Here is a 15,637-nt window from a genome sequence, read left to right as displayed (position 1 = left end):
CTGAAGACTTTCTGAATCTATATAAGCAATAGGCTATTTTAGAAAAGAAAATTTAAAAGATGAAACAGAAGAATTAGGGAGAATCACTAAATTAAGAACAATTTATTGCTATTGTGTAAATAATACGTAATCATGTAATCCATAAAAAAAAAAGTAACTGTAGTCTGATTAAGAGTATTTTAAAATGGAATTTAATATTACAAGTACTTAATTTTTGGAATCTGATTATATAATCATGTAATCAGTTACTACCCAGCTCTGAGTAAGCATCACTTTTGCTATTGTAGAAATGGGTTGGCATTAAATGGAAATTCACAATAAGACACATTTAGAAAGTAAACAGCGTCTATTTCATAAATGTGTATAATTGAAACAGGTAATCTGGATTATGTAATGAGATTCCAAAAATTAAGTACTTGTAATTAGAGTGTAATACAGTTTAAAATATTCATAATCAGATTACAGTTACTTTTACGGATTGCATGACTACTTATTATTTACACAGTGGCAGTGAATTATTCATAATTTATTGATTCTCTCTAATTATTCTTTTTTTCTCTTTTAAATTTTAATTTCTAAAAATCCTACTGTGTGTCATACCATTTGGATTCGAATATATTCACAAATGTCATGTAAATAAATGTGCACACCGCCTCTCAAACAACTAGATGAACTATGAAACTAATATTTATGCCTGTTACTAAACACTAGGGATTTATAGTTGTGAAACACTCGTCATCGTATCCAGTCAAATATAATAACTGTTGATTCTGGAAGTCTGGACAAAATGTTTCAAACCTGAAAGATTTCGGGCGTCCTTTACGAAAAAGACGTTTATTCAAGTGTGCTATTAGTATACTTCTTTTAAACTAATTATAGGAAAGTATGCTTTCAGTCTACTTTTTATGCACTATTCAGAAATGTGCTTTATACTTCTCAGAAATATACTTAAAATGACATTTAAGTAAACTTGATTTATACTTAGAAAAAGTCTAAATATATTTGAGCTATACTTGTGCTCTGAGAATCCGCGTTTTCATTGTTATACATGAGAGATACTATTACACATCTTCTGTACAAAATTTCCAGAACGCAATGCAAAACAGATGCTTCCACCCTGTAAAAAATGCAAATACATATTTTCCATTTTACTAAACATTTTGTCTCAAATACTAAAAAATGCTATTTTCTTCAAACTAAAAACCCTTGCCAGACCAACAAAATTACGCAAATGTTGTCCCAACTAGTCAAACGCAGTTGTCTGAGCAAAGAATTTTATATTGACGAAATTTTAAGGCTTTGTAAGATCCCAGCATGCATTGCAGCATGAATAAATTAGCCAGTTATTGTTATTGTTTTGCTGTTTGCTGACTTCATTTAAACTCTGTTGTTGTTGTTTTGTCATTATTGTTAGTTATTTGTTGTACTGTGACGTACAGATCTAATCTTTTTAATATTTGCTGATTGCCACCATTCTTGAGGTTTGTGTATCTAGTTTTGAGGCCTAGATATTTTCAACCACTTATATTCATTCACTGAATATCTTAATCTTGTAAAATGCTTTACAAACAAAGACAACATTGTCTACATGTTAGACTAAGTTATTTATAATGTTTTGTATATTCAGATATTCATATAACAAAATATATACAAATTAATACCTAAATAGGGATATAGTAGTACACTTAAAGTATGATATAAAGTTCACTTAAAGAAAACTTATGTGTATACTTATGGTATAAAACTACTAATCTAGTATTTTACTGAGACTATACTATACATAGTGTACTAAAAATGCATAAAAAAGTATTTAATTAGTAAACTATCAGTATACCTATTAGTTCACTTTTAGTATACTTGCAGTACAAACTGAAAACATAGATGTAAACTAGTTGTGTACTCAAAGTTTACTACTTTTATACTTAAAGTATACTTAAAAGTATACTTTTATATACTAGAAAGTGGGCCAATTTAGTCCCAATGAGTATTAAAGTAGTACACTGAAAAGTATACTGCTAGTATGCTGATATTTGTAGACTTACTACATAAAGTATACTTAAAAATATACTTGAACTTTACTTAAGTATACATAATAAAATAAACTTGAAGCATACTTCTTTTTGGTAAGGGGTGTAATGTTATTGTTGTTTAATGTTATTAATGTCAGTTCATTTACTACATGAATTCACGAACTTTTTTGTCAGGCGATTAAAATATTTACTTGAAACTTACTTGAAATATCTCTGAGGAAGTTAATATTTCAATAATTTAAAAACACATTAGCATGTTCACACTTACCTTAACTGTCAGGAAGAATCTCCACAGGTTCGTCTCGATATGCATTCCATCAAATTCTTCCATCTTGTAAAAACAGCACCAATGTTTACCCTTGTTTTATTCTGTTGTCTGTCTCTGCGTTTTTTGGGAAGTCGTCGAAGTTTCCCTTGCACCTTGAAAGCGAATCCTATTAACCGTCATCCCACACCAGCTAACACCCTCTGGTTTAGCCCGCTACAGTAGCCACGCCCCCAAACTCTCGCCATTGGTTGAGCTGGAAAGAGATTGACGTATACGCATGTTTTAACGGTGACTGATCGGATTACAGTTTTGAGGGAAAAATAAAATCATGAATAGCATACTTACAGTTGTCAATGAACAATAAAGTGGAGGGAAGAGAATGAAAATGCAGAATTTTATTTCTGGTCGTGTTTCTTTTGTGTATCATCTGTTTCTCTTTCATTCTTCCATAGGAACGTAATAATATATTGTGTCACAATATATCAAAATGTAAACATTTAAAAATATATAATGTGTAAATTAGTTTACACAAAAATTTAAATTTAGCTGACTTTTAGGTTTTTATTTAAAAACTGCATGAACCTTATGCATTGACCCTTAATTAACCTCAATAAATGTCACCCCCATTTTTTAACACAGACAAAAAAAGTGCACTATTCAAACTTAAATAGTTATAATTCATGAACATGTACATTTTGTAATATGATCTTGAAGTCCCACGTCCATGGTAATGCAATGTCTGATTTTAAAATGGCTTTCAAAGGATGAATTTTGAGGTTTTTAGCTTTCGAATGATGTATTTCTGATTATTTCTAAAACGTGATAGGGAAAAAGAAAAATACTTTTTGTGACAAAGGTCAGAATGACGTAGTTTTTTTTTTTTTTTTTTAATTTATTTACAACTTAATCAGAATCAAACTTCCCCCCACCTTCCCAGCCACCCTTCCCTTGCGGTCTCTTTAAAATGGGGTATCTAATGAATTAAAAAAAGATAACAGAAAATCAAAGCCACAGGAATCATAAAACATAAAATTCAGCAATCAAGAATGCAAACTAAAAATACATAAAATAAAAACTACAGCGTTAAGACATTCTTTCTGAGCCCTGGTCATTGTTTTGTGCAATGTACTTGGAGATCTTCTCAGCAGCTATAGTCCAGATCATTAGACATTTGTGCCAGGTTCACCCGAGCTGTGGATATTTCAAGCATTATAATATCCTGAAGTTGTATCAACCATTTGTACATATCCAGGCTATGTGGTGGAAGAGAATGATGCAGTTATGATGTAGATTTTTGAGGTGCACTCTTGTCATAAATTAATCTATTACTGTTCCTACATAATTTGTAACAAGAACAGTGGTCAAATATCTATTTAGGAGTCTTAGACCTTTCCAACGATATATAATTTGTCATGATAAGATTAGGATTTATTTGTAATATAGTGAAGTAAACTTCCCACTGAGGGGACAGTGACAGTTAAAAGGTTAATACACTTAAAATAAAATTCTTTATTTAATAAAATATAAAACAGTTTTTAATGTAGACTTTTTTTTTTGAATTGTGAGACATAAACTCACAATTATGATCTTTTAAAAATCGTTTTATTTAGTGGCAGAGACAGGCTTCCATACTTTAAGGCTTTATTAAGTGATTTTTTTAACAGGTTCAGTGATCAATCAGCAGGTTTTGATGTGACAATCTACCCCCATATAGTGTGACAATACCCAATTACAGGGTGAATGTATGTTAACTAGGTGTGTGTGTGTACTTGTTTTTGCTACATTGTGGGGTGCATACACCAAAAGTTCCCACGAGGATAGTAAATTTTTGACATAATGTTAAAAAATGATTAAAAATAGTAAATTATGTTTATCTGAAAATGTAACGATGCAAACATGTTTTCTGTAAGGGGTAGGTTTAGGGTTAGGGTTGGGTTAGGGGATAGACAATATTGTTTGGTCAGTATAAAAACTATAGAAGTCTATGGAAAGTCCCCACAGTTCACAAAAACAAACGTGTGTGTAAAAAACCCTGAGACATATTAATTGGTGTAAGAAGTGTGACCATTACTGTGGACTCCCCTACCTTACAGTTTATAATCTGTATACTAATTTCTTGATTTTTGGAAAAATAACGACTTGAAGATCACATTAAACCTATGTGTTCTAGTTAACAAATTTGTGTTTTCACAAGTATTATAGTTATGTATGACAGTTTCAAACACACAGGCTAAACAGTGGTAGATTTGAACATTGTTTGTGATTTATAACCTTCATAATAAAATGTATGTATCATATTTTTTATGATGGAACTTTTGGACAAACAAGTGATCACAGAAAATCACCCTGACTAACATTAAGATAAGAGATGACTGTGAAATGGAGATTATGAGTGCAAGTGTTAGAATATCAACTCAAGCTGCCAGCTAACAGTCAGTCATACTATTAGCACTGTGTACTGCAGTATTAATGGTAATAATGTGAATGATGTGGTATTACTTTTATACAACAGTTCAATAAACAAAACAGTAATACTCAGTAACTTAGATCAACTTAGATAACTTAGAGCACCAGATTGTGACAATTTACCCCTTATGGAATGATAGCAATGGATTAATGTCAGTTCAGTAAACTGTATTTTTTATTTAGCTATGTGTGTCAATACAGAAATTGACTTCCTGTGTATCATGTATGTTTTTATGACAAAATTAGATATTTTTCCTTAATAGATAGATAAACACTGACTTCTCATTACAAAACCACCCACACTTAAAATGTAGTATTTTTTTTAAATACAGCATACTTAAAATAAGTTTTGAGTGATTTTATGTTTACCATCCCTGCTTTATTTTTACCATCTAGTAGAAACATGTTTCAGTGGTTTCACACTTTTTTTTTTTAATTGCAAAAATGTACATAACAAGACAGGAAACATTCAAACACATAAGGCACATACACCATCAATACAAATACAAATAATCAACAAAGAAATGCAACACACAAGGAGCAAGAAACAGTAGAAAAAGAACAAAAGACAAATACATTAAAATAAATATTTTGAGATAGAGGCAAAGAGTTTCCAACGTTCTATGTAGTTTTTTAAACTCTGAAACATTTTAACAAAGTCACAAAGAAATACAATAAAAGAGGGCTTACATTTTTTCCATTTGCATGTGTGAATATGATATTTACCCAACAATAAAACAAAGCTGACATTTAAAAAAAAGTGAATTTAAATCACAATTAAAAAAGAAGATATCTTGCAAATAAAGTTTCCATTTTTACTAATAACCAGCTATGAATATTAAACCAGAATTAAGAAGTAACCTCAAAATAAAAGAATAGGTGATCAAGTGTCAGGAAAAGAAAGGTTTTTCACATTCACTTTATTGACTTAAAGCGCCATCTCCTGGTCACTTTGCATTGCAGTTAATGAAAAGAGCCATGAAATAGTCACCACTAGAGGGCAGACGTACTGCTAGAGTGCGACAAAACAGTGGATTTGGGTGATTTATATATATATATATACACAAATAGTGAATATCTATAATACGTATAATACGAGTTATCTTAAATCAAATTAACACTTGAAATATTAATACTCTTAATAATAATTTTTCAAAAAACTTGTCTTTGATCAATACCTGCAAGCATGAAAAGACAGAAATAGATAAATTAATGAACACTTTAATAACATATGATTGTCATTTTGACTGACTCAGAGTTGCTTTAATAGCTCATGGAGATTCAGTACTGTCTTTATCTTCTTCCTATGCAGGACTGGCATGTCCTTTTTTATAGTAAAACTCAAAGATGTTCTTCCAACCCATGATCTTCGCCAGAATCTCAGTCTCTTCATGTATCTTATCACAATGACCCGGCACAGCCTGCTCCCAGATCTCATCTGAGTAACAAAAAAAAAAAAAAATCATATCATACTCTATAACAGGGGTCCCCAAACTTGAGCGTTTAGCTCCTTAGGTCAACACACCTGCCTGAAAGTTTCAAGTATACCTGTTAAGAACTTGATTAGCTGGTTCAGGTGTATTTGATTAAGGTTGGAGCTAAACTCTATAGGACACCGGCCCTCCAGGACCAAGTGTGGTGACCCCTGCTCTATAACTTCTATAGCACAAACAGGACAAGTTACAACAAAGTTTTAATACAGGGGTGCTCAACCCTGGTCCTGGAGATCAATCTTCCCGCAGAGTTCAGCTCCAACCCTGACCAAACACACCTGAACAGGCTAATTAGGATCTGAAGGAGCATTTGATAATTACAAACAGGTGTGTTTGTTCATGATTAGAACTAAACTCTGCAGGAAGGTAGTTCTCCAGGAAAAGGGTTGGGCACCCCTGCTTTAATACTTCAAAGGTTAATTTGTGAGCAATAGCAATGCTTTCCTTTGCTTGGCATGCTTCATTTCACTCAAAAAGCAGAGGAGAAAGGAACAGGGTATTGTTCTAACCTTCCTAAACCTGTTCGAGGTTTGGCTCATGTGGCCAATGTCCTGTAAGGAAATGTAGGAAAGGATTTTAAGGAGCAGCTTGTTAGGTAAACGCTCCAGATAGTCGAAATGCCCTCGACAGTCTGGTGAAAAAAAAACAGCATATGCTGGTAGGTATGTTTTGATGCTGGTTTAAGCTGGTCCTTGGCTGGTTTATGCTGGTCCTTGACCAGCAACATGACCAGCAAAAACCAGCAAAGGACAAGCTTAAACCAGCATCAAAACCTACCTAACCAGCATATGCTGTTTTTTTCACCAAAGTGTAAATCATAAATCACATTCACATGTATATACAAATCATGATGATGAACTCAAAGCACATATGTGACCCTGGACCACAAAACCAGTCTTAAGTCGCTGGGGTATATTTGTAGCAATAGCCAAAAATACATTGTATGGGTCAAAATTATTGATTTTTCTTTTATGGCAAAAATCATTAGGATATTAAGTAAAGATCATGTTCCATTAAGATATTTTGTAAAATTCCTACTGTAAATGTATGAAAACTTAATTTTTGATTAGTAAAATACATTGTTAAGAACATTATTTGAAGAACTTTAAAGGTGATTTTCTCAATATTTTGATTTTTTTGCACCCTCAGATTCTTGATTTTTAAATAGTTGTATCTTGGCCAAATATTGTCCTATCCTAACAAACTGTACATCAATGAAAAGCTTATTTATTCACATTTTATATGATGTATAAATCTCAATTTTGAAAAAATGACCCTTACGACTGGTTTTGTGATCCAGGGTCACATATTACATCTAAAGCTGGAGAATAACGACCTTGCAATCTCTCCAGGTGGTGTCTCTCTCCACCACCTCTATATAACCTGTTAGTAATGAAGAGTTATGAAACATGACACCTAATATGACTAACAAACAAAAATTCAAGCTATAAGCATAGAAGAAATTAAAAGGTGAGAGACAATATGCTATGCAAAAATTGACCTGTGCATTTACACATTTGTCTCGTATCATTTCATGTACTTCTAAATACCTCCTTCGGTGTGACAACAAAGTCTTTAGAGGGAGGTGGACCTTGTCCATTGGTTTCAAACAGTATCTCACTCAGCAGAGACGCCATATTTTGATGCTTAGTGGTTACCATGACAACAGACACCAAAATGATCTCTTTTCCAACAGAAATCGATTTTATGCTCGTGTATTTACATCTGTCTCGTCAGGAACACACACCACAAGCCTCTAAAATAATAATTAATGAGTTTACATTAAATTATGTAAGGGTGAACGTTTTTTTTTAAGATGGTGGTAGTGGGGGGGTCACGACCTGGCGGATTGATATTGTGAAATCCTGACGTACATTGCTGATGCACTAGTGATGCATTCATAGAGCGCGGGGTTCATGGTGAAACGACCCGTTCGCGGTACCTCCAGTAGGCGTTGTTACCGTCGGCACGGTGGTTGGTAAGGCTTCACCGCGACGGTTGTTGTCGTAATCGTTTTTAGTGTGGGAAGTAGTGCGCGGCGGAAGCACGGAGCGCTGTGGGAGCGGAGGTGCTGCGGCAGTTCGCAGGTCGCTCAGCTGATGAAGGTAAAGCTGCTGCTGCTGCACTGTGTCTAACAGCTACTACAACACTGGAACAAATAGGTAATTACAACAACACCGAGATATACACGTATGTGTTTCACTTTAATGTCCGGGGATCGTCTTACATCATGTGCGCATCGGAGCCCTTCGTGTGGATCAGCAGCCGTGTAATATGAGTGAGAAAAGCCAGACGAAAGAAAAAAAATGGTTTCCAGTTGTCATCCCTCGAGCCCTTTTCCTGCTTCCCTTGTTTGTTTCTGCTTGTGTATTAGTTTGATATATTCAAGGAGGACAGTTGATGGCATTAATGTGATGGTAGATGCAATAAACCACTCGAATCTAACAGCGTTTGTGAGGTATCGAGAGGGAATTGAGACTCGTTTACATCCCCTTTGGAAAAAAAAAATAACGTTACGGGACATTATAACAATAAAACTCAGAGATCAGCATCTGATTAGCACTACGTATACGACGACTGATTTTCTGCAGTTTTTGTTAGCTTGCTATGGGATGGGCCAATTTAGAGATGTGCAAAATATTAATAATAACAACAACAACGTAATGGCCCACAAACTAGAAGGTAACGAGAAATGAATTCAAGTTTTCTCTTATTCATTTGCTGGTAATGTCACGCCTGATTGAAATAGAGGAAGTTTGCATCCATCACAAGTGATGGTTTTCCTGTGGCATCCAGTCGTGTTCAGGTGAAATGTTGATTGGTGTAGTTTGCTGGTAGTTTGTTTACGTCTTCAGTCAGTCACTTTGACCTGATCTTGCCCGCATACACGTCGACAGGAGACCGGCTTTGCTCTTTAGCTTTACCATATGTAGGCCAAATACTGACAACAACGGTACAATCTTACTCTTTTCCTAGCGCTATTGTGATGATTGTTCATATTATATTGTGGTTTGCCTTTGCTGTTGTAATTAAGACCGGTTATTTGTTGATAATCGCTTGTCACGCTTCGTCCCTTCAGCAGATTAGCATCGGTTAGCCGTGCTAACGGTGCTAGCACAAACAACATCTTACAACAAAACCGGACGATTTTTCTTATTCAGCACTTGAAGCCGTGTCAGGCTGTCTGTCGGGCTTCAGAGTGGTGTTAATTTACAAGCATCTACATCCTCTGAGGTTTTTGAGCGTTTTATTTAACTTAGCATCGCTAGCGTGATGGCTAGCATTAGCTGATCATGATTATCACTTCGAGTGAACTTACTTTAATTCACTCTCAGTCGTGTGTAAATTCATGTTGTGCTTTACAACAAACGTGACAACGTAGTTGTGAATGTTTATTCATTTTGATGTGACCACCACAGCTGATTTGAATGAGCAAATCGACTATGCAGGGCCACAAAACGCGAGACCGGTGTGTGAGGCCTCGGAGTGCGAAAATCTATTTATCTTGATGTATTCTGTTTATTTGTAACGAACAAAACTCGTACGTGTTCTCGTGAGGTGGCGGTTCGTGTGGTTTGGTCGTGTACGGACAGTAAGTGTGTTTTCGGCTGATAGGAGTTTGTTTCGTGGACTGGGCAAAATAAACAAAAGGATCGGCTCAGGCCTGTTCTGAGAACGGCCTTCATAATCATGTCGTATTTTCATGTCAACAGTCCAAATACACACACCAGCACAAAACTGCGCATGATTGGATCTAATAATGGGTTGGTTTTGTTTTTATAGTCATTTGAAGGAATTCAGCTGCTAATCATCGATATCACTTCACCCTGTCTTCAGGGAAGTGGAAGTCTTAGTAGTATGCACGGGGTGTTTTTGACATGTTTAAGACAGTTCGTTGATTGTTTGGACTTATGGTCGCGTTTGTTGTTCTGTTCTTTTATGTTTGGGTTTTAAATCGTATATTTGACGTCTAGTAGTTTGTACGTCACGGACGTTGCATGGCTTGAAGTAGCGTTAATGGTGGTGTCGTTGTGAGGAGGAAGGCCTGTCGACTCGTTTAAACATAAATATTCCTTATGTACTCACTTCAAAACTGAATTTTGTTCCTTAACGGCTGTCTTTTCGAATTTAGCGAGCTGACGACCCAGACATTATTTTTTTATACTTCACGGACGGTTTCAGACGGTCGTTTCGTCTGTATGTGTATGTATGTGCATATGCTTACTCGTAAAATGTTAGTGAAATGCATAGAAATGTTTATGGATATATGATTACATTGAGGTAGTCTTGAATGAAAACACCGACAAAAAAGCTCTCATCTCCTTGTATGTAATAGAAAAGCAGCATACTTAATCAGTGGCGTTTGCAATGACTGAATACTTAATGTATTTGTATAAAAGTGAGTTGGAGAGACAAAATTACTAGTGCATTAAATAAGCTAACGTTAAGTTGTTCTCCAGTTAAAATGCTCTATCCATGCCAGTGGTCAGAGACTCTTTTATAGTCTTTAAAGTCATCTAGAGGTTATATAGCATAACTAAGTCTGTTCAGCATTTCTAATTAACTCATTTGAGATTAGTTCTTTGTCTTTTGCAAAATGGTCAGTGGCATAGATTTTGACTATATTACTGAACAAAATGGCTGCCACCTTAGTTGTAATTCATTTTTTTGATTTTACGTTGTCATCATTTAAAGGAATAACATATTTGACTAAAATCAACTTTTTTTTTTCCACCCTTTCCCCCTCCTTCCTTTCCCCCATTATTGTCCCCCCTTCTTGTCGCCCTAGGCTGCTGGTTGGGGCATTTGCACACGGCTGGTAAGTTCGCATAGCGCTTGCCGTTACCTTCATGCTGACAGGATCCAGTGAGGGACAGGTGTGGTGGAGAAGGGGGTTAAACAGGAAACTGACAATCTTACAAGTTTACGTGACATCCAGAATATATGGCTTGTGCAGGTGAATCTTTGTTTTTAGTGTTAGGTGTGTAGCGTTTAGATTTGGTGTATGTGGAAACGTGCGCAGATCGTCATGTTAAGGTGAGCAAGCACGGGTAGTTCTGCCAGAGTGCGTTAATGGTCTTAAAAAAGCAACGTTGTCTAGGTAATTACGTTTTTAAAATAGGTTGTTATATTTTTGGTAATTGGCAACAGAGGAGTTTTTCAGAGTTTTTCAGAGGCCTTATTTTCTTAATACATTTCCTTGTTTTAAGGAAACTGATTCATTGGAGCATGTCATTCGAAAGATTTTTTTTATCTTTCATAAGAATTTGCTGACTTGCCCTTATTTTTTTAAACCCTCTAATCTAATCACCGGTCAGAAAGATCTATTTTCATGATCCAATCAATTCCTGATGGATAAATACAAAAGGTCTATTTTTACTAGTCAAAAGTATTTATTCATTTGGACACTTTGAAGGACAGGACAGCTTTTCCTGTTTTACAAGGTTACTCCTGCTAGTGTCTCTGAGCAGGACCAGTTTTAGTTTTCTTGGTGTCTTGATTTCGGCTGTAGAGCTGATCCTGTGTCAGTTATGACAGGGGAAAAGTAATTAAAGCCATTTGTTTCTCCTCCCAGCATGCAGTCGGTGATAGTGCCAAGCAAGCAGAACCGCAGGAACAAGCATATTTAAGACTACTGAATATTTAGATTAACTTGTATTGTATTTGAATAACAGTATCCTGTTCAAACAGGTTTCCCCTCTTTTTTTAAATAATGCAAATAGCATTAGATGCAACACATTTGAAAGCATGTAAATAGAATTATAAAATGATACAGGGAACTTGATGTGGAGATCATGAGCTGCATAAATTGGGTGTTACATTTATTTTATTTGTTGATGATTGTTACGTTGTGTTTTTTTTAATTTATTATTATTATTATTTTTTATTTTAGACCTGTAGGCTGTTCTGTTCTTTAACATGATTGTGTAATAGCATAAACAGTTTGTTCTTGGGAAAGTTAAGTTGAGAGCCTATTGGTTGTAAAATTCTGCCTTTGAATGCCTTTCAGTGGTTGGATGACATGTTAAGCAAATCATTTGACAGTTTAAGGGCAGGATGCACTTGCATACTTTGGCAGTCATTTATATTCATTTCTAAATTCTAAGACAACAGGATCTTTTAGATGTAGATTTTTATAAACATGTAACTTGGAATATTAAGCTCTTTCAACAAGACAAGCATGTGTGATTGTGCAAGTTTGCATGCATAGGATTAAGAAATATAATATTTTAGCTGTTTATCAGTCTGAATTGCATCTAGAAAATGTTCCACTTTCAGAATTGAACTGCCATGCAATTTCCTGTGTGAGCGTTTGTGTGTGTTCAAATGTGTGTCCCACTCCTCACCACTTCTGAAAATGGAAAAAGAGAACTATTTCTGTTAACTTCCATTTACATGAACCCGTCATCTTAAGTCTGTCCTGTAGCCTTCTATTCTGCTTCCAGTGTATCCACTGTGGGTTTTGAAATCTGGTTTTCTTTAGTTTCAGTGTACTAGTCGTTTCCACTTGCCAGAGGAGAGTTTGACCAATGTCATTTGTTGTCAAGCCATGAATCAACTTGACCTGAGAGTTTGAGCGTCCTGTCTTGAGAGGATCTGTGTTTAGCGGCAGGAGCATCCATATTTAAAGTGACACATTTGGCCTGAGAAAAATGTATCTAGGTTAAGAGTCCATAAATCCCTGTCCTCCCTTGACGCTAGACAAATGTTGCACTGTAGATTTGTATTTTGCACCACGTAAGTTGATTTAGTGTTCTGTAGTCTTGTATGAATTTCACATAAACCAGACCCTAATTTCATACAAGATTATTCACATTTTGTTAAAGTAAACATGAAAGCCATTTGACTTTAAGTGAAACAGGAAATTTAACCAGATAAAATGTTCAGCGGATGCTGGACTTGTTTTTATTTATTGCTTATTGATCATGAGCTGTGATTGACGCATAGACATTATGCTGTGTTTTTTCAGAAAGTTAGCGCTGTTTTGATCCACCAAAACAAGCTCCTTTGTTTTGAACAGATTTTAAATGATGTTTAACTTGCTCATTCTTTGATTCTGCTTGAAGTATAATGTGGACTTAAAACCAAAAACATACATTCAGCAAGTAAATAGTGTTAACTTTGATTGATCGTCTTTGATTTGAGAGCATAAAAGCAGTGAGATTTGACCAAAACTTAGTTTATTGTGAACATTAAGTCTTTAAAGATGCAATATAAAAAATTCATTTACTAGCATTTTGTCACAATAATTAGTTGTGATAAGTGCATTAACTTTGATTGTTTGTGCACGCAGTCAGTATTTAATCTGCTCCTATCTGTTTTTGTATGAATAGGAAAATTTCGCAATCTGTTGTTACATACAGGTTTTAATGTCGGTCACGTGGAACAGGAGGATACTCATTAGAGTAGGCTGCGTTTCTAGATTCCTGTGAACTTGATTTGCTCGTCACCTCCCACTGTCGTACCTGCTACTGTATGTGTTTTCCACCCCAGTTTATGTTTATGGTATGTAGCTTAGCGACATCTTTTTACTATATAAGTGTTATATTGTACTGTGGGAACCATTAGTATCTTCTCACTTTCTTCCCAACAGGTCACACTTTAGGTGAGCATCTGCTCAAAGTGATCATTTATTTCCGTTTGAATGTCAGTCACGAAAATATCCGGTTTTGTATAAATGCCAAAAGTGTTTCAAAGAAGCACTTAGAATCGGCACCTACAGCTTTTTTTCCTCAAAGCTCAGCAGGGTTTCCGGGTCATTCTAAAAATGATACCCCCCCACAGTGTTGTTTTTTTTTTTTTTTTTTTTTTTTTTTTTTTTTTTTATCATTATAATTGCATTTTAGTGGAGCTAACTGTTTATTAGCAGTTTTTCTAAGAATAGTCTCGCGTAGCCAGACCTTCAGACTGATGCCAGAAGGTCTGGGAACTTTGGCCGCTTTGAATGGACAAGGCCTGCCCCAAGAGGCCATATGACTGACAGGTAAAGCAACCAATCACGTTTCGTTGCTGCAATTGTATGCTGCAGACTTTTTAACGTTTGAAAATCCAGCGTTTAGTTGTTATAGTTTGGCGCCACAGCATTTTTGTTTCCAGGTGGAACGTTAAAGAACGCAACACGCGTCTTCCGGAAATCCTGTAGAATCTAACCAATCCGGGGACGACTTCGAAACTCCTGAAGCGTTTCCAGCTAATCGTGCCATATGCGTCAGACGTTCAGCCAGCGGTCCGTGGGCGTAACGTCTGAGGCTGAGACTATTCTAAGAATAGCACTTTCAGAATAGTCATAAATAGCGTTTATAATGAGTTGATTTTTGATGGCAGTCAGAATTTACTCTATGTAAATAGAACACATTCAGTTGAACGCATTTCACCATATTTAATTCTTTGGGGCTGCAAGTGAAGTTGCGATTTTAATAAATTTTAAATAAAAGTACCCATCTTACGCTGATGTGGAGGCTCATTTTGCAATATTATGGCACATGGTTTTGATTTACAGCATTATTTGGTCATTATGGAGTGAATATGATTGGTTATGTTCAGCCGTGCTTTTAAGATGTTGCACTGCTATTTAAATGATTTGCATGTTTTTAATAGCAGTTTATGTGGCCGTAATGCTTAATAATCAACGCCACTAATGCTCTAATAGTGCGTGAGTGTCTTGTATTATGTGTAACTCTTGTTTTATATGAATATTGAGTGTTTGTAGTAAATAGTAAGTTTAGAACAGGGCGTTTTGTCAGCTGAACCCCATTTTTTAAAATATTTATTTCAAGTACCCCCTGAGATTAATTTACTATTTTTATAATATTAAAACACATTTGTATGTGTGTGGCAGGTGTTTTTTTTTTTTTTTTTCCCTTTTTTTGCAGTATAGAGCTGGATGGTTTACCAAAAATTATCATTTGGATATTGTCGTCTTCCTGTTGTGATTTGATATACATTTAATCCCACCTGAAAACATAATTTTTTTAATATATGTATATATTGATATATTGCTGCTGCTGGGACATTCAGGCCAAGAGAAATGGTTGCTTTTAGAAACTGTTAATAAAAGCTTTACATTGACTTTGTAACTGGACTTTAAAGTGGACTCAGACCTCTTTTTAGTTGTGATAGTGTCTCAGTCCACATCACATCCACACTGGTGTTTTTAGGAACTCAGTCTTACAATAAGAGTAATACAAGTACTATTTCATGACAAATATATTACTATTGTATGTGTGCAGTAAAAATTTATATTTGGTCATTATAATAATAAGTGTATTTTACACTGCAGGTTAAAATACTAATGTTTATGCCATAAATTCTTAACTGTCAAGTGTTACATTCTCTCAAGCTTTTATTTTAGTGGAAAAATGCAAGGAGATTTTTAAGTT

At 35.1% G+C, this 15,637-nt stretch overlaps 2 protein-coding genes across 11 annotated transcripts in view; one reads left to right on the top strand and one right to left on the bottom strand.

Moving 5' to 3' along the window:
* Positions 1-6,068: 6,068 nt before the first annotated feature.
* fbxo36a (F-box protein 36a) lies at positions 6,069-7,894 on the bottom strand. Its single transcript, XM_051134691.1, has 3 exons — positions 7,798-7,894; positions 6,767-6,888; positions 6,069-6,236 (listed from the first exon to the last, which is right to left on the bottom strand). Exons 1-3 carry the CDS (start codon positions 7,892-7,894, stop codon positions 6,069-6,071), a joined length of 387 nt encoding a protein of 128 aa, XP_050990648.1.
* Positions 7,895-8,260: 366 nt separating this feature from the next.
* The window catches only part of trip12 (thyroid hormone receptor interactor 12), a 50,335-nt gene continuing 42,958 nt past the window's right edge, over positions 8,261-15,637 (top strand). The window contains exons 1-2 of one of the 10 annotated variants that reach the window (XM_051134530.1): positions 8,271-8,419; positions 11,047-11,076. The gene's annotated coding sequence lies outside the window, so the exon portion shown is untranslated. Of the gene's footprint in view, positions 8,420-9,039; positions 9,211-9,827; positions 9,850-10,043; positions 10,461-11,046; positions 11,077-15,637 lie in introns of those variants that run through there. The other 9 variants (XM_051134531.1, XM_051134532.1, XM_051134528.1 and 6 more) reach the window with 9 other exon arrangements.

This window comes from Labeo rohita, chromosome 18, assembly GCF_022985175.1.
Source record: "Labeo rohita strain BAU-BD-2019 chromosome 18, IGBB_LRoh.1.0, whole genome shotgun sequence".
NCBI classification, from domain to species: Eukaryota; Metazoa; Chordata; class Actinopteri; order Cypriniformes; family Cyprinidae; genus Labeo; species Labeo rohita.
Note: the sequence above shows the minus strand (reverse complement) of the source record. Positions and strands in the feature narration are given on the sequence as shown.